The sequence below is a fragment of the Prionailurus viverrinus genome, chromosome X (assembly GCF_022837055.1).
Source record: "Prionailurus viverrinus isolate Anna chromosome X, UM_Priviv_1.0, whole genome shotgun sequence".
Taxonomy (NCBI): Eukaryota; Metazoa; Chordata; class Mammalia; order Carnivora; family Felidae; genus Prionailurus; species Prionailurus viverrinus.
Genome location: NC_062579.1, coordinates 75,364,483 through 75,382,949, shown reverse-complemented (window position 1 = coordinate 75,382,949; position 18,467 = coordinate 75,364,483). Strand labels below are relative to the sequence as shown.

The 18,467-nt window shown below is 41.5% G+C and overlaps 1 protein-coding gene across 1 annotated transcript; it reads right to left on the bottom strand.

Moving 5' to 3' along the window:
* Positions 1-4,534: 4,534 nt before the first annotated feature.
* Positions 4,535-17,141, bottom strand: GPRASP3 (G protein-coupled receptor associated sorting protein family member 3). Its single transcript, XM_047843323.1, has 4 exons — positions 16,929-17,141; positions 14,087-14,247; positions 8,426-8,526; positions 4,535-7,214 (listed from the first exon to the last, which is right to left on the bottom strand). Exon 4 carries the CDS (start codon positions 6,920-6,922, stop codon positions 5,270-5,272), a length of 1,653 nt encoding a protein of 550 aa, XP_047699279.1. The 5' UTR covers positions 6,923-7,214; positions 8,426-8,526; positions 14,087-14,247; positions 16,929-17,141; the 3' UTR covers positions 4,535-5,269.
* Positions 17,142-18,467: the final 1,326 nt, after the last annotated feature.

Sequence of the window (18,467 nt, the reverse complement as noted above, 5' to 3'; positions counted from 1 at the left end):
GCCAATATTTAATTTAAAAAAAGCAAACAAAACCTCTATTGTACCTATACATACAAAACATTTGGGAAGAAATTCACAATTGTAGTTTGAGTTGGTTTGTTTAATACATGAAATTTGCCTGATCAGTAATGTGATGTGTGAATGATTACTGAAGAAGGGAGCCACTCGAATTCAATGCATTGTTCCTATCACAGTTTGAAATATGTCAAAGACCATACATTTCACTCAAGAGATATTTGCATTTCTTGGTGGCAAAGGCTGTCCAAGAAACTAATATTTAGTTCTCAACTTACATTTTAAACATGAAGAAGTGAAAAAAAAAAGATGAAGAAGTGTTTTTTCAGTATCTACGGCCTTGCACTTCATTCATCCATTCAGTAAAGGAACATTCAGTTGACTAAGTGCTCAGTTTTTTTACACTGTAGAATTTTAGATAGTAAATGAAGATGTTATGGCAAGTATTAATAGTATTAATCAATAATGCCCCTTGATGCTGAAACCATATTATTGCCTTAATCAAAGAACGTAAAGAATGTCAGTTTCAGGGGAAAGAAGAGATGTCTTCATTAGTTACTTTTTATCCCAATCACAGAATAATCACAAATGTCTAGGGAGGTACAAGTTAACAAAAAGTCATAAGACATTCACCGATCAGTTGTTTCTGTGGCTGGTAAAATAAAGATAACACATAATGATTTTATTATCCTTTGCTTCTGACAAGATTTGATATGGTCACTTTTGTAGAAAGTCTGACGTCTGAATGTGGAATGATTCTTTGCATTGCCTAATATATTCAACAACCATCTACGAACTTCCACTTCCCTTGACCAACTCCCTCAGAGAACAAAGAAGCTTTTCTCTTCCCAATATATACTTATAGCGTTTGTGTCGATCAGGTTTTTTGAGTTCTGGCTGTTTTGTGAATGTATATATTCCTGTTAGCCTCCCAACACCTTGTAAGATTTTTTTTATAGTAGTTTTTATAGAAATGGATAAGCTGATTCTAAAGTTTATATGGAAAAGCAAAAATAAAAATAACCAAAATAACTGAAAAATAACAAAGTTTAAGGATTCACATTGCCTGACTTCAAGACATTATAAAGCTACAGTAATCAAGACAGTGTGGCACTGCAATCAAGATATACAAGTAGATCAATGAAACAGAATAAAGAGTCCAGAAACAGATCCATACATTCAAAGGACAACTGATTTTTTGACAAAGATGCAAAGACAACTCAAAAGAGAAAGAAGTCTTTTAGGCAAGTGATGCTGCAACAATTGGGTATCACTATGCCAAAATAAAGAACTTTATCCTATAACTTGGACCATACACAAAATCTCAAAATGGATCAGACCTAAATGTGAAACCTAAACTGTGAAGCTTTTAGAATATAGGATAAAATCTTTGTGATCTTGGTTAGGCAATGGTTTCTCCTATATAACAGCAAAATACAACTGGTAAAAAAATGTTCTTTATCAAAATTTAAAACTTCTACTCCTCAAAAGACACTCAAAAAATTTATTTATTTTAAGAAACAAAGCACAAGTGGGGAAGGGGCAGAGAGACAGAGAGAGAGAGAGAATCCCAAGCAGGTTCTGCACCATCAGCGCAGAGTCTGATGTGGGGCTCAAACTCACGAACCAGGAGATCATGACCTGAGCTGAAGTAGGACACTTTAATAGACTGAGACCCCAAGGGTTAATATCAAAAGACATTTTTAACAGTGAAAAAACAATCCATAGGCTGGGAAAAACTATTTGTTAAACATATATCTGTTAATAGACTTGTATTCAGTATATATAAAAACAACTCTTACAAATCAACACCAATAAAAATGAACAACCCAGTTAAAAAAAAAAAAGCAAAAGATTTACATAAACTTCACCTAATACATATAGATGACAAACATGCATATGAAAAGATGTTCCACACCACTGTCAATAGAGAAATGCAAATTAGAACTAAAAATAAGAAAGAAAACACAGGTGGGAAAGTCTTGGGTATCAGTCTGAGCAATATTTTTAGGGGTCTTTCTCCTTATTTTTGCAAGGAAAGCAAAAATAAAATAATGGGACTATATCAAACAAAAGCTTTTGCACAGCACAGGAGACCATCAACAAAACAAAAAGGCAACCTACTGAATGGGAAAAGACGTTTGCAAATGATATAACCAATAAGGGGTTAATATCCCAAATATATAAAGAACTCATACAATTCAATATTAAAAAAACCCAAAACACAATCTAGTTAAAAAATAGAGGAACTGAATAGACATTTCTCCAAAGAAGACATACAGATGGCCAACATGAAAAGTTGCTCAACAATACTGATCACTGGGGAAATGCAAATCAAAACCACAGTATCAGCTCACACTGGTCAGAATGGCTAGTATCAAAAAGGAGTAATAACATGTTGAGGATATGGATAAAAGGCAACCCTCTTGCGCTGTTGATGGGAATGCAAAATGGTACAGTCACTATAGAAAACAGTATGGAGGTTTCTCAAAAAATTTAAAATAGAACTATCATACAATCCAGCAATTCCACTTCTGGGTATTTATCTGAGGAAAATGACAACACTAATTCAAAAGGATATATGCACATCTATGTTCATTGCAGCATTCTTTAAAATAACCATGATATGAAAGTAATCTAAGCGTCCATCAATAGATGAATAAAAATGTGATATATATACAATAGAATATTACTCAGTCATACAAAAGAATGAAATCTTTCCAATCATGACACCATGCATAGATGGACCTAGAGAGTATTTTGTTAAGTGAAATAAGTCAGAGAAAGTCAAGTACTGTACAATTTCACTTATATGTGGAACGTAAAAAACAAATGAACAAACAAAACAGAAACAGACAAATAGATACAGAGAATAATCTGGTAGTTGCCAGAGGAGAGGGGGATAGAAGAGAGTGGGGAAAACAGGGGAAGGGGATTAAAAGGTACAAACTTCCAGTTATAAAATAAGACACAGGATATAAAGCACAGCATAGAGAATATAGCTAATAATATGTAACAACTTATATGGTGACAGATGATAGCTGGATTTTCTATGGTGATCACTTTGTAACATATATAAATGTTGAATCACTATATCATATACCTACAACTAGTATAATATTGTATGCCAACTATGCTTAAATTAAGAAAAAAAAAACTACAATGAGGGGCACCTGAGTGGCTCACTTGGTTAAGCATCTGATTCTTGATTTTGGCTCAAGTCATGATCCCACAGTTTTGTGAGTTTGAGCCCCATGTCAGGCTCTGTGCTGACACTGTGGAGCCTGGTTGTGATTCTCTCTCTCAGTCTGCCCCTCCCCTGCTTGCACTGTTTCTCTCTCACAATAAATAAATTTAAAAAAAAATAAAGAAAACTACAATGAGATACAGGTAAAATTAAAAAGACCAACCATACCAAGTGTTAAAAACTATGTGGAGGAATCAGAACCCTCACACACTGCTGCAGGAGTGTAAAATAAAACAGAACAACCACTTTGGAAAAATGTAAAACTTAAGTGTATACCTACTATATGATCAAGCCACTCCACTCCTAGGTATTTATTTACCCAAGAGAAAAGCAAAACACATGTTCATAAAAACAGTGTGTACAAATGCTCACAGCAGCTTTACTTGTAATAGCCCAAATCTGGAAACCACCTAAATCTCCATCAACAGGTAAATGGATAAATGGTGATATAGCCATATAGTAGACTCTTGGCAATAAAAAAGCAATGAACTAGTGATACACATAGTAACATGCATGGGTCTCAAGTCATTGTGCTGAAAGAAGCCACACACCCCTGCTCCCCCCCCAAAAAAAACATGCTGTATGGTTTCATTTATATAAAATTACAGAAAATGAAAACAATTCTATATTGTCAAAAGAAGGATCACTGGTTGCCTGGAGGCAGGGAGATATAGGGAAAGTTGGGAGGGACTAAAGTGGCATAAAGAAACTCTGGGGGGGTGGATGATGGATATGTTCACTATCTTGACTGTGGTGATAGTTTCACATGTGTATATGTATATCAAAATATATTAAATTGTATACTTTAAATATGTATGGATTAATGTAATGGATTATGTACCTCAATAAAGCTATAAATAAAAACCTTGTGGCAGATCTGCATAATACTAAATTGGAAAGATAATTATAAAGACAATGAGGCAAGCTGCAGAGTACTATACTCTTGCTTCTGCAAAAAACATGTGTGCATGTTATTAAAGACGATATACAATGGGGGCACCTGGGTGGCTCAGATGGTTAAGTATCCAACTCTTGATTTCAGCTCAGGTGATGATTTCTTGGTTTTGTGAGTTCAAGCCCCACTTTGGGCTCTTCATGCTGACCATGCAGAGCCTGCTAGGGATTATCCCTCTCTCTCTGCCCCTCCTCTGCTCACACTCTGTCTCTCTCAAAATAAATAAATAAACTTTAGAAAAAAGAGGATATGCGATGAAATATTAGGGCACTATGCACTAAATGTTAACACAGAAGAAACATTAAGTGATTCAAAAATGTTATAGAAGCATATTTATTGATATGGAAAGATGATCACAATTTACAGTTAGTGAGAGAAAAAGTAACAGCTTTTACAGTATGATCTTTAGTTTCTTAACTATTTAAAAGTCTAAAAGCATATAATCTAATATTTTCACATGCTGAGACATTTTCTTCAGCTTACACCAGTGGTTGTTAAATGCCTACCATAAGTTATCTGATGCAGGTAGAATAAGGGAAAAACGGTAACTCCTCTTACATTAAACAGCCTATAGCAACTCCTGCCTTCTTTACATGTTGAGTGCACATTCAGCAATGAATGTGTATGTGTACAGATATATGTGAGTGCTGTTAGTTATCTTTTTGTGTATATATGCCTTATTTTTGCAAACCAGATTACAAATTCAATGATTTTTTTTGCCATTTGAAGCCACAAACATATTTAAACAAATACTAATGAAGAACTTAGTATACTTATGATGAATTGGTTCACTATCTTCAGTAAAATGTTAAAAAGTTCCCCATCTACACAAGACAAAAATCAACAGATGTTTTCAGCATATGATACAATATTCATTTGGTATCTCAAAAATGGTATAGCTCAAAACTAGAGACTGTCACAGGTAATATCATGTTAAAGATGTAATTTATAACGTACACACTGTAATAATCAAAACATTATGCAAGGGCCTATAGGGACAGCCTTTTAGAGTCTGAAGATTGTTCAGTGTTCACTTTTATTTCTGGCTCATTTTACATTGTTTCAATAATTCCTTTAACCTCACGGAAAATGGCCATCAGTGTATTATAATTCATGTGATCAACAACTACAATTGAGCCCTTTCTGATATGCTCCTTTATGTTAATAAATATGGCCACAGCACTAACGAGATTGGCTTTTGCCTCCTTCTGGTTAAAGATGAGTTTTAATGCTGCTAATGTCTTTGTATTGATCATGTCTCTGGCTGCAGTTGGATTTTCAGACATATTCACAAGTACTTTTAAAACAAGATTTCTGGTTTTACGATTTCCCAGGGACAGCAAGTGGAAAAGTTGTGAAAAGTAATTGGCAACAATGTGGTGATGGTCAGAATCAGTAGTCAGTTGTCCTAGTATCTTTAATCCAGATTGTTGTCCAGGTGAATTCAAGGGAAAAGACATGGTTTCCTTACACATATGCTTAACATGTAATTCAACCTTGCGTTGTCTCTCATCCCCAGAAGGAGGATTCAGAGTAATGACAGCCTTTTTTCTGATTTCAGAGGAAGGAAAACTGAGCAAGCTTTCAATAAGCGTCACTACACCCACCTCATTAATAAACTCTTGGGCAAAGGGATGAACCTTAATGATCCCCATTGCAATTTGAGCTATTTTATGAATGAGAGGATCAGTAGTTGACTTAAGTAAGGTAACAAGTTTTTCAAATTCCTCAGAATCCATATAGCATTCCATTTTGCAAGGGCAAGCAAATGGCTTAATCCCATTCACTTCCCTAATCCTGATTTGGCGTCTAATCTCCTCTATGGTCTGGATGCAAGGGCTAGAACCGAATGGATACTCAGGGACAGGCTGTGAGCATGAAGTAGTGCTCCTAGAAGGGCATGTTGTTGCCACAGGTAAAGAATGGGTATTTTCCTCAGCTGAGGCCAGGACAATATATGAAGGAGGCTTTGTCTCAAATGGGACTTGGGATCTAAATCCTAACACTGCTGGAGTTACAGCAGGGGCTTTGGGCCAGATAGTTACCTCAGACCAGTCCTTGGGCCTATTTTTTTCATTAATTTCATCCACAGGCTGGGGCCTAACTATCCTGCTCACAGGTCTAGGATTAGGGTCATAACTAGTTTCATCTCCATCCCAAAACCAGTTCCCAATAACATTTTCTTCCTCTTCCTCCTCAGCCCCTGGCCTAGCTTTGCAGCTGGCCCCGGCCACAGATTCCAACTTTTCAGCATAGGACAGAGGATCAATACCAGGTTTACCTTCATCCTTAGCATTAGAATGATTATTGGCCTCTTCTCCACTCCAAAACCAGGAACCAACATTGGCTTCTTCTCCACTCCAAAACCAGGAATCAATACCAGCCTTATGTTTACAGGTGGACCCAGACTCAGCATTAGCCTCAGCCACAGAACAAATCCCAGATACTTTAGTGGCCTCATCTTCAGCTTTGGGACTAAAATATGCCAGGCCTCTTTCCTTTATCTCAGGAACACTCCTGTTCTTATACCTTGCCTTCATCGCTGCTGTTGCATCAGCTTGAGACTCTGTCTTGGCTACTGCTTTGTCCTGGGTCTTAGCTACAGGTCTGACTATGCCAGTAGTCTCCCTCTTTGCTTCAACTTGCACACCAGCCCTTTTTTGAGCTTTGCCTTTGTTTCTAGTCTCCTTCTTAGCCCCAGTCATGGTTAAAGATCAGTTATATAGATAGCTCTATACAGTCTTGGCCTTGGTTTTCAATGTGTCCCAGGTCAATGTCTTAACACTCTTTCACTGGATCAGACATAAACTTTGTGGCAAGTCAGTCGTCAGCCCAGCAGTCACACAGTCCCCTTTCCAAACACAGAACCTCTGTCAACAATACAGAGAAAAGACAGAGGCACTTAGTCTGAGCAAAGATGATAGTTCCTGAGTGCAGACTTGTTGAAGGTGATGATCTGCCACTACAAGGCCACTACAGCCACCACTGGAGATGGACCTGAGGTGGAAGAAGAAAACAAACTTTAAGTCTCTTCCAACTGTGCTTCACTATGCATAGAGCCACACATGATATGAGAGAATAGAAATGGATTGTGAGGTAGAATAGTAGAAAACTCTATTCCCTCATTTTATCCCTTCCACACTCCCACACTCATGCCCAACAATATCCTACCCGGGCACAAACGCACTCTTTTCTCTACAACACATAGGAGCAGGGATGATGGAAAAGTTTGCTGAAAGTGAAAGAGGCTAAGAAACATCCAGGCTCTTTGGTATACTATATGCTACAGGTCTATCCAGGTAGGTCTCACACCAACCTGTACTGATCTGGTGCGATTTCCTCCTCCTTCCTTACTTCTAGGATCAAAAGCCCTATAGCCAATTCACAGGCAGACTTTTGAACAAAAATACAGGAGAGTTGGAATTGAGCATTTGGTAGACAGACATTTACTCTGGATTGTAAACCAAGTGTCTGTCTTTCCAAATCTAGAACTTTGGTTATATAACATTTCTGGTCTCTTTGGTCCTCCTCATGGCTTCCTACCCCATTTCCTGGGTATCTATCAATTACCCTGTAGGCACAATACTGGCTTCATTTATCCTCATTTTCTATACCCAAATGTGAGGATAGAGGTTATCTGTAAAGTTGGAAGACAATGGCTCCAAGATATGTTTTAGGCTTGCCAATAGCCTATTTACATCCCCAATCATTACACATGCTCATGCTCACACTCACCTTGAATCGAAATGAATAGTTTGCGTCTTTTTTTCTTAATTCAAAGTGAACAACTATCTACATATTTCTACAGGAACCTATAAAGGAACAAACTTAAGAATAGATAAAAAGACAAAAGAGAAACCAGAAGAGATTGAGCTAGCCCAACAGCCATCACAAACATTATAATACAGACTTTTGTTTATTTAAGGCCATGTTAAATGTCTCCCACCTGTCTGATCCTACCAAATGATTCCACATCAATTCCCCCCAAGACCTGCAACTTGTCTAATTATACTTCCTTCCAATTTTGAATTTGGTTATTTTCCCAGCAGAGACTACACCTCTTTTCCTGAACAAAATATGAAATGCAACAGTAGATAGTGAGCAACTGTATTTTGAAAGCAGTCAGTGAAGATAACAGGACTATTATTTTAATACCATCTTTGCATGCCCCTACCCTTCCACTTTCCCCATGCAAACATATATCCTACCTCACTGCCACCTATTTCAGCCAGCCCACACAGCAGAGGTCCTCAGGAAATTCTATCCTTTACACCAAAGAACAGTTCTTTAGCTGGAGAAGAGTCACACCCTGCAAAACAAAGAGGAACATTCAGCAAAACGCCAAGAGAATATGTTGACAATCGTAGGAAAATATCAGGTTAATAAGACAGATACCCAGAATTCAGGTCCTGACACTACCTTTTGAAGAATCAGGAAACAAGTAAATAAATGACATAGGCTCTAAAATGACCCTTCAGAAAATACTCCCCTCTATTCTGACCCACCATTCCCACACCTCAACATATTAAGTGGGCTGGGATGTTGAGAAAAATGATCCTGAAGGAGAAAGGTGGATTAATACCACACTATTTTTTTATACCACACTATTTCTTTAGAAGGACCCTTCCTGTTAAAGGTGATCTACTCCTTACTGTCATTTCCTTGCATTTAATTGACTGCAAGATATAAACATGGAAGGCAATAAAGCTGCTGTATTAAGAGGTGGGTAAACATTTCATTTTGATGTCTTCATAATCTACCCACTCAAATGTCCTCTTGCTAAATGTGCCAGATCTACCCTGCAAAGATTTTGGCATCAACCAAGCGCCTATGAGAAGGGACAGCACCCAGGGCGAGAGGCCCAACAGACCCCTTTACAGAATCAAGAGCTGGAATAGCAGACGCCACCGGCCCAGCACATCCGCCAATTGAGCACAGAGCTCCTAAGCCCCATCCCCGCTCTCGCCCCGGCCGGCCTCTCCAGGTGCCCCCCACCCCAGCTCCCGCTCCGCCATTTCTTCCGCAGCAGGCTCCCCCCACAGCTCTCTCCCGGCACAGCACCGTCGAGGGCGGGTCATGGGCGCCTGGAAAGCTGGCTGCGGAGTGGCTGGCGCAGTTCGCCTCCGCAGGATCCGAGGCAGCCTCTCCCGCCAGCCCCCATGCCCTGGGCCCGGCCCGCACCGGTCACTGCCTCTCCTCACCAGGGGTCCCGCGGCGCTGCGCACCTCTGTCACGGACAGGGTACGACCCGGTCGCCTCCCCCTTGCCAGGCTGCCAGAGGCTGGGGTCCGGGCAGGCTGTAAGCCGGGCGACAGTGGGGGTCCCCCCACCCCTCCCCACGACAACCCACTTGCCTTCACAGGCTCAAGGTGCAGGTCGTTGTCCTCCCCCTCTTCTCGGAGCTCCTCACTCGGACTCCCACCACCTAGCGTGCTGTCAGAATCGCAAAAAGGCGTCCCGCCCCCCCCCCCCCGCGCTGCAGCACCAAACTGGGCAGGGGCTGCGCAGGATGCGGCACGAACCGCTCTCAGCAAGGGTGTCGGGAAGGGGGGCGGAGGGATACAGCACGAATGGGCTAGACGCCCCCTCCCTGGCCCACCCTAGTTCCGACCCACGGGGGGCGGGGCCAGGAGGTGCGCCAGCCTAAGGGGCGGGCTCACAGCAGCCCGCCTCTGCAGACCTCCGAGGCGACCACCCCCTCATTGCTGGCACCGCAATAAAAGGGACCTGGGGACGACTGCCAGTGGGGGCTAGGATCCCTAGTTCAGGGTGGTGGTGGTGGTAGTGTGCTGCAGGCAGCAGCGGATGGATATCAACCGTCCTTCGGTTTGTGAGAATCCCCAGCCTGTTCAGTGTCTGCCCGCCTCCAACCCCCCCCACCCAAGCCTGCCCGCCGCCCACCCCCCCACCCAATCCAGCCCGCCCTCCTTCCTGGAGGCTGATGGGCTAGGGGCTGTGAGAACAGCAGGATGAGAGGGGAGAGGCGACTTGAGGCCAGACCACCTGGCCCTCCTGGAGTCCTTCTTTCATTGTTTCACGGAGCCCGGAGAGGAGGAAGTGGGAGGGGGCTCTCTCATGGAGGCCTCACCACTGAGCCTTTTCTAAAGAGAGGCAGACCTGCACCTCTAACCTGAGAAAACCAACCACTGCTCTGTGCCCACCCTTTCTGCCACACTGCTTCCCACCCCCACCCCTCATTCAAACTGGTAATATGCTTTGCCATTTCGCAGTCCCCACAGTTGCCCAAGAAGGAGGGCCTTTCCCTGTCAGGATTTGCACTGGGTCATAGGATCTTTCCTGTCTGTTGCCCCATGGTCCGGTGTCAGGATAGTCCTGGCTCCTTTTCCACTATCCTATCTATCAAGTCTTCGCTTGTAGTCATGTCCAAGCTCTCATGATCTTTGGCAATGTGGATATGTGGCAGGGATTAGAACCACCTTGGATCTCAGCCACTTGCCATACACACTTGCCTAGTTTATCCATTAGAGCTGTTAACATATTAAGCTTACTTATTTTTATTCCCCAATACTTATAAATTCTGCATCATATCTGAGTCTGGTTCTGATGCTTGCTTTGTATTCTCAAACTGTGCTTTTTCTTGCCTTTTAGCATGGCTTATAGTTTTGTGTTGAAAGCTGAATATTATGCATTAGGTGATAGGAACTGAAGTGAACAGTCCTTTAGTGAGAAGTTTTAAAGTTAAGCTGGTTAGCAGTTGGGCTGTGGGTAGTTTGCTGTAGCTTTCGGTGCTATGGTCTTCAAATTCGTCTAGTGTCTGTCTTTATTTTTACCTCCCCTCTAAACTCTGGGCTTCCCTAATTACTCCTTGCAGAGAGTCTACATCTTGCAGCTCTTTTAACTATACTCTACTGTTATGACAATGGAGGCTTGTTAGCAATGTGACAACGTGTGGAGGAGAGCAAGTGTTCTATAATCTTATGATTAAATTCCAGTGTTTTGTGGACCTGTGTCCCTAAGCTATGACCTTCACAAGTGTTTCTTAGTGTCTTTGTCTTCCTTATGTGAGAATGAAAGTCTAGAATGGACTCAATAGGTGGAATGCCTTTTCCTCAGCTGGGGTAAAGTTCAGGGAAAGGCTTTTCCACTGGAAAGTAGACCTTTATCTTGGAGAAGGTTCTGGGTCTATTTCCCCCTCCTAGAGCCATGTGGTGATCTTTCTGAAATGATTACTTGTGAGAACCTGCTGGACTTCCTAGAGGTAAAGCCCACTAAATTTCTAAGCCAGCACGTCCCCATGGGGTTTCTTACTCTCAAACTATTCCACACTCATTACCTAGAAATTTGTCAAAATTACTATTTTTATGTTTATGTTTCTATCAGTTTCTGCTCTAAGTAGAGAGAGAGGCTGTGACTCTCCAGATTTGTCTTTTCTCCAGAATTTGGGGTGATTATTTGCCCTGTGACCTCAGTTCTTTGATGGGTCTAAGATAAATCATTGCTTCTCAGTTTGTTCAGCTTTTTTTTTCTGTTTAGAAATACAGGAAGAATGACTTCTAAACTCTTTACATGTCCTAACTGAATCTGGAAATATGGCTTATGGATTTTAATAGGGTAGCTAAAGACCAGTGAACACAGTGTTTGTACTCTTCCTTTCAGCTATATATTAGATCTGGGAATTAAGTTGCCCTTGAAAACCAAGCTGCTCCATAAATATTGGCTCTTTTCCCTCCCAGGTATAGAATATTTATGTGGCTCCCTGAATCTGGCATCTCAGCCCCCAAATTCATAACTTGGGAGTGCAGATTAGAGTTCATACTTCCAGATTCAAAGTTCCTGGTGGTGAACTCTGAGCAACTGTGACTCAACCCTGGGAGAAAAAAGTCATCTCTGTTACCATCACCACCAAGAAGCAGATTACTATACTACTAGGTGCTTGCTTAGACTAGAATGGCCAGTTTCCGAGTCCTGGAAGCAGGTTCCAAAAGGAGGCTCTACTGGAGCACCTGGGTGGCTCAGTCAGTTAAGCGTCTGACTTCGGCTCAAGTTATGATCTCGAAGTTCATGAGTTCAAGTCCCGTGTCAGGGTGGGTGCTGACAGCTCAGAGCCTGGAGCCTGCTTCAGATTCTGTGTCTCCCTCTCTCTGCCCCTTGCCTGCTTACACACACACTCTCTCTCAAAAAGTAAATTAAATTATAATTTTATTTTTTAATAAAAATTTTTTAAAAATTTAAAAAACGGAGTCTCTCCTTTGGAACATGGCCAGACTTCAGAGCCAGGCAGTCCAGAACTTGAATAGAGAGTTTTTTACTATTAATTATTTGTGTCACTTTGGAAAAGGTACTTAATGTTTTTATCTGTGTTAATTCATGTCTCAGAAGAGGCTGGTTAAAACTACTTCACAGGATTCTTGTGCACACTAAATTAGGAAGTATCTGATATTCTGAAATACCTGCAGGTTATCAGGTCTTTCTAGTTCCTTTTAAAATTGTGATCTAGCCATATTATGAGGTGGGCTGGGGAAAGTAGAAAAGAGTAGATGAGAACTCCATGGTAGCTTTTCGTGGTCATAAATGATAAGAAATTGCCACTGTGCTCTTTGTCTCTGTAACGTCAGTACTTTGTATACTATGTTGCTTACCATGGCCCTTTACAAAAATAATGTCATTTTTGCATAAGGTATGTCCCCCCTCTCCTTGTAGTCATATAGCACAGGGAGGCTGATCCCTTTTCCAGGGGTAAGTCAACTTGCTCCAGGGGTAATCCATCCCCTTGGTACTCTCTGGTTCAGGAAGGGGTGGCGATATAACGGTACTCATTGAGGCATTAGAAGATTGCAAAAGGACTTCTGAGCAAAGTGTCCTCACTCATTAGAAAAGGCCATCAGGAAACAGTCTCCTTAACCCTGGGTTCTCAGGGCCCTCTTGGTTCCCTCCCGGCACCTCAGACCAAAGCGAATACTTTTGTCCCTTGTACTGCAAATGGCACAAAGGAACAATTAAGAAGTCCTGTCCTTGTAAAACATTCCACTTGAGGTGTTGACAGCTAGATGACCTTGAAAGGGCAGGAGGGAATGTTACAAGAAAATAACTATGTTGTTCCCTAATGGGTGACTACACAAAGGAACATTTTTAGAATTAGGTAATGCCCAGAAACATAGATAACGCACACTACAAGGAATTTGCTAAAAAATATAATGCTACGCTTGTTACAATAAAGTGGCCAGTCTAACACACTGCTGTTGTCTGTGTCCATTTATTTATTTATTTTTTTCGCCGATGCTGTTCATCCTTTGGGAACCCCTGGACCTGCTGGGGCTGGACCTCGGCACCAATGTGGCCTGAGTGCAGGGAAAGTGGAGAAGGGCTTGGACAAGGGTGAAGCACCTGAAAGTGAGTGCTTCCTAAAACTGTGTCCTTATCTCATTCTAGTGCTGGCCCTGACTTGGAAGAATGTGTTGAGAGATGGAGATAGAAAGTTAGGGCCTTGAAACTCTCCAGAGAACCTGGGAACATTTTAAAGATGAGATCCCATTGAAAGTTGCTCTTTTGAAACTGGGCGCACAGTAGATGGTCAGTGAGTGATAACAGTTCAGCTGTACTATAAGAAGATACCTTTCTTTCATTCATGACTGGATTGATGACAAATCTGCTCTAATTTTATCCTCAGGCAGCAACATTTTAAGTCAAGTGATATTTGAATGGGCCCTGATATTCATTACTTGAGATAGCCCATAATATTTATCCAGAAAAGGAGCATAAACAAAAGGGCCATGTGAGTAAAAAATTGATGGATGATCCTGGCCCCTACAAGTCATACCCAAGGGGTGATCAGAACAGAGATAATCATCCTTATACTTAGGGACACACACACACACACACACACACACACACACACACACCACACTTACCCTGCCTCTTTCCTGAGATTGAAAAAATCCACAGGTGTTAACTGGTAAGTATCTGCTTCAGGTTGCACATGGGACTTAGGCGGTATCCAGTGAGGCCACAGTATGAAGTTCCCCAAATATAAATGTGGTACTCCCAACAGGAATTCTAGGCTGAGGGAGCTCTAATGAGAAAAAATATACAGAAATTATAGAGAACTTTAAAAATAGTTTAAATTGCATGCACTTGCCACAAAAACACATGCTGATTTTTTCACCCATAATACACTGGTAGGTTCTGCCTTCTTCATTTTTAACTTGTTTATATATGATAAATAGGATCAGAGACAGATATTAATCTATCGGTGGCTGCTAAAAATAGAGACGTGTAACATCATTGTTCCAACATCAGTTATTTGACACCAATTACCTGGAGTTAGCACCAGACTCCACAGGTTTAAAGGTGCAGTCCCCAACAATACTGCCCCACTTCAGATCAGATGCCAGTTACGAGTCATGGGAACCACTCATACTTCTGAGTGACCAGTTATAAATTCAGGATTTCCCATGATCTCCTCAGGTTTGATAATTTAGCAGAACAACTCACAGAACTCACTAAAAGTTCTATACCTAGGATTATAGTTTTATTATAAAGAATACACACAGGACAAGGTGTGGAAGGTTCTTAGACACACAGCTTCCATGCCCTCTTCCCATGGATTTAGGCCATATCAACCTCCCTGGATATCAGTGCATTTACCAGTCAGGAAGCCCCACTGATCCCTGAGTTTTCATTGGGGTTTCCTTATGTAGACATGATCCATTAAATCACTGGCCATGTGACTGAACCCAAAATTCAGACCTCCCCTCTTTGAGAGTTCCAGCTGGCCTAAAGTTCCAAATCTAGTCACATGGTTGGTCCTACTGGTGACCAGACCACAATCTGAAGCCAAAATCACTTTGTTATTATAACAAAGACACTCCTGTCGCTCACTAAATTTGTTAAGTTTTTTGAAGCTCTGTGCCAGAAACCAGGGACAAAGTTTAAATATATTCTTTCTTATGCCACACTATGTTTGAGGTATTCTCGTTTGTCAAATTCTAAAAACACACAGACAATAGAAAACAGAGCTTGAGGGGAAAGACTATAACCTGAATATTGAACCCAATACATGTATTACCAGAATTCTGGAGAGTGGAGGGAAGGGGATAATAACAAAGCAGGCAAGAAGTAAGAGAGGAAGAGGTAGTCCTAGGTCTCAATCTCTGTAATTTTATCTCACATGCCTTCTGCTCAATCCTAGCTTTTAAATGTAAAAAGGTGGGCCTGAAATATTATTATGACATGATTTCAACTCTATACTGAGTACAAAAATAAGGATATGAGAAGGCTTAGTTAGGAAAACTCATTACTTCCTGGTGACACTTCCTAAACTATCCAGTGGAGGCATGGGTGGGGGGGCATTCAAATAGAAAGAGGTTAAGTATTTACCAAGGGCTGGTACCTAGGATGAGACCAAAGAAGCCCTAAGAAGGGAGCAGAGAACACAGTGCAAGGAAGAAAGCAAAGTGTCTACAGAGGGAATCATGTGAGATCAAGAGTTTCTGTCAGTGATTCCCAGAAAGAACCTCTTCTGAGGCCCAGGACAACAGTGGGAGGGAGGCTCAGATCAAAAAGAAACTTTTGTGTTCCTAGAGGGAAGGAGCTGCTGCCTGGGGCTAAGATCCAAGGATCCTCTTGGGAGAGGAGAAACTTGATGGTTTCCTAATGAGAAATCCCATGTGAAGGGCACAAAGCCCCTAGGTTCCCTCTCCTGAGTCTGTTCCCTTCCCCATTCCTTAGAGCTTCTCAGATTGGGGTTTATTCTACTCTTGCATCTGTTGGAAGCTGGAACCTTGGAATATAAGGCAGATATATCCCTGCCTCCTTTTCCCCCACCATCCCCCCAAATTTGGTCTGGTCTCAGTCATCCCCAACATTTGGAAGACAGACAGAGTGAATGCCAACTAGGTGAGAGGAAAGGAGTGCAGCTCATGGTTCCCATTGTTGAGGAATTTTTTTTTCCCTCTAACCTTCAAGATTTTTCTAGCTGGAGTAAGAATTAAATTGATGAGACAGATCAAATTAAATAAAAATAAAATGAAATAAGATTTAAATTCATACATATAGGGAACTCACACAGACAGGAGATTCCAAAGACAGGTAAAATGAGGTAATTTGCCATACCCAACTAAGAAGACAGGTAGGGATTTGGGACTTCAAAGGGAAGGAAAGCAATTCAAAAAAGAATGAATATTTGGTAACCAAATATGGGAGTACATACACAAACAATAGGACATACAAAGGAATTTTAACAGATACTTTGCTAAATTCCTCCCTGTCAACCACCCCTAGTTCGTATACTGTGGTTATCTATGGAAGTAGTTGTCTTCCTGCAGCAGGTCCTCAACCTAAATTTTCCTCAGGCAATTAGTGGAGGAGGTCAAAGTTTCCTCCTGAGCCTTTTGGCCAATTGTTTTCAGTTCCAATTAATCTGCATGCCAAAATGGCATATTTTGGGGCAGCCTGCCCTAGTTCCCAATACCATTGTCACAATCCAGCGCCTCAGGAGTTCAGGAATTGTCACTTCACCGTTTCCTTTCTCTGGTCTCCCCTGAAACCAACTCCCTCCTTGTGTCCACCTCCCTTACTCGACACATAGTAACAAAGCCACACACAGCTGGGCTGGGCGGGGAGCCTGGGAGTGAGGGAGGGGTTTTCAGAAGGCAGAAGCAGAGACCCAGTAAGGTCCGAGGCACTTCTTGCACCAGGACTTATTCTCAGCCACCACATCCCATGGATGACATTTCCCAGCCTCGCACCCACCTCCTCCAACAGCAACCGCTGCTTCTCTACACGTTTGCCTCCTGAAGGATGACTTCCTGCCTCTTGAGTTCCTGGGCAAAAGACTGACCCCGGCTAAGACGCTGGCAATAGGCTGAGGGGTTGTGCCCTCTACCAACAAATGCTGTAATTGCGCTCGCCTGAGAGATCCGTTTTCAGGTTAGTGCAGCATGGAGAGACACCCACCCACTCAGCCCAATATTCTACCACTCCTCCCACGGCCGTCTGTCAGTCGTCAGGTGTATATCCTTCCTGTCCGCTTTCAGTACGACACACCTCTGTGCTTGCGCAAGAGAGAGCATGGTCACGTGACCCACCACTAGCTTCACGTGACCGTGTAGTCGGTCGGTCTGCCGCATCCCTGCATCATGGATGGCAGAATCTTCTGCTCCTGAGGTTGAGATGCTTGCTAGAAGAATCTGACGCTCCAGGTGAAGATAGAGAGCTTAAGGAAGGCTGGATTTAGAGCCGGAGCTTCCAGCGCTAGCGCTAGGCCTGGGCCTTGCTCTTTAGGAGCGCAGGGCTGGCGAGGAATACTCGATGAGAAAGGAGTTTGAAGAGGAAGTGATTTTTATTAATCTGTGTGATACTCGGGCGACATATTAACACACACACACGCACACACACACACACACACACACACACAGAACCTGTCTTAAAAAATATTGATAAGTAAAACAAACATTCAAATTACCATGTCCACTACAAGGATGATTTCTGTTAACACTTGTGGTTTGTGAAGGTGGGCAAAACTGGCACTTTGTCCTACTTCCATAAACTGTGCATATCAGAATCAAGTGGGGAAAAAACATGTTGCACGGTCAGAAAAATTATACAAAACTTGAGTAAAGACAACATGGGTGCTGGATATTATTCTAGTAGTGCTGGGCTTCATTCTCTATTGAGCAAGTTTTCAACCCTGAGAGCCCAATGTTAACTTGTAGATATTTTGTCTAACGGATATGGAAATGATTTACGTTCAGTGGACAGATAACATCAATGGTTACAACGTATTGCCCTTAGAATACTAACTAGTTTTGTATTTAACCTAGAAATTTTATCCTAACATTTACTATTTTTCTGTGTATTAAACTTAATATACATATATTTTGTTTATATTATTATATTGTGTATGTGATATATACATATCTCCTTTAACCATTTTCATATTCTTAGCAGTTCCTTAATTGTGTTGAAAAAATCACATAAACATTTCTAATTCACAAGTTATATTACTTTTTCAAAAATTAGCATCCTCAGACAAAACATTTTCACCATGTCTAAAAATAATATGACGTTTCCTGCAAGTCTGGGACCAACTCTGTCCCTGACTTATACAATTCTTCTGTCTGATGGTATGGCATAATCTATTTACTTATTATTATGGAAAAGACACACAAAGTGAAACTTAATCCTTTTAACCATTTTAAAGTGTACAATTCAGTGTGGTGTTAAGTATATTCACAATGCTGTGCAAGCACCACTATTTTGAGTGTTGTTATTCTAAAAGGAAACATGATC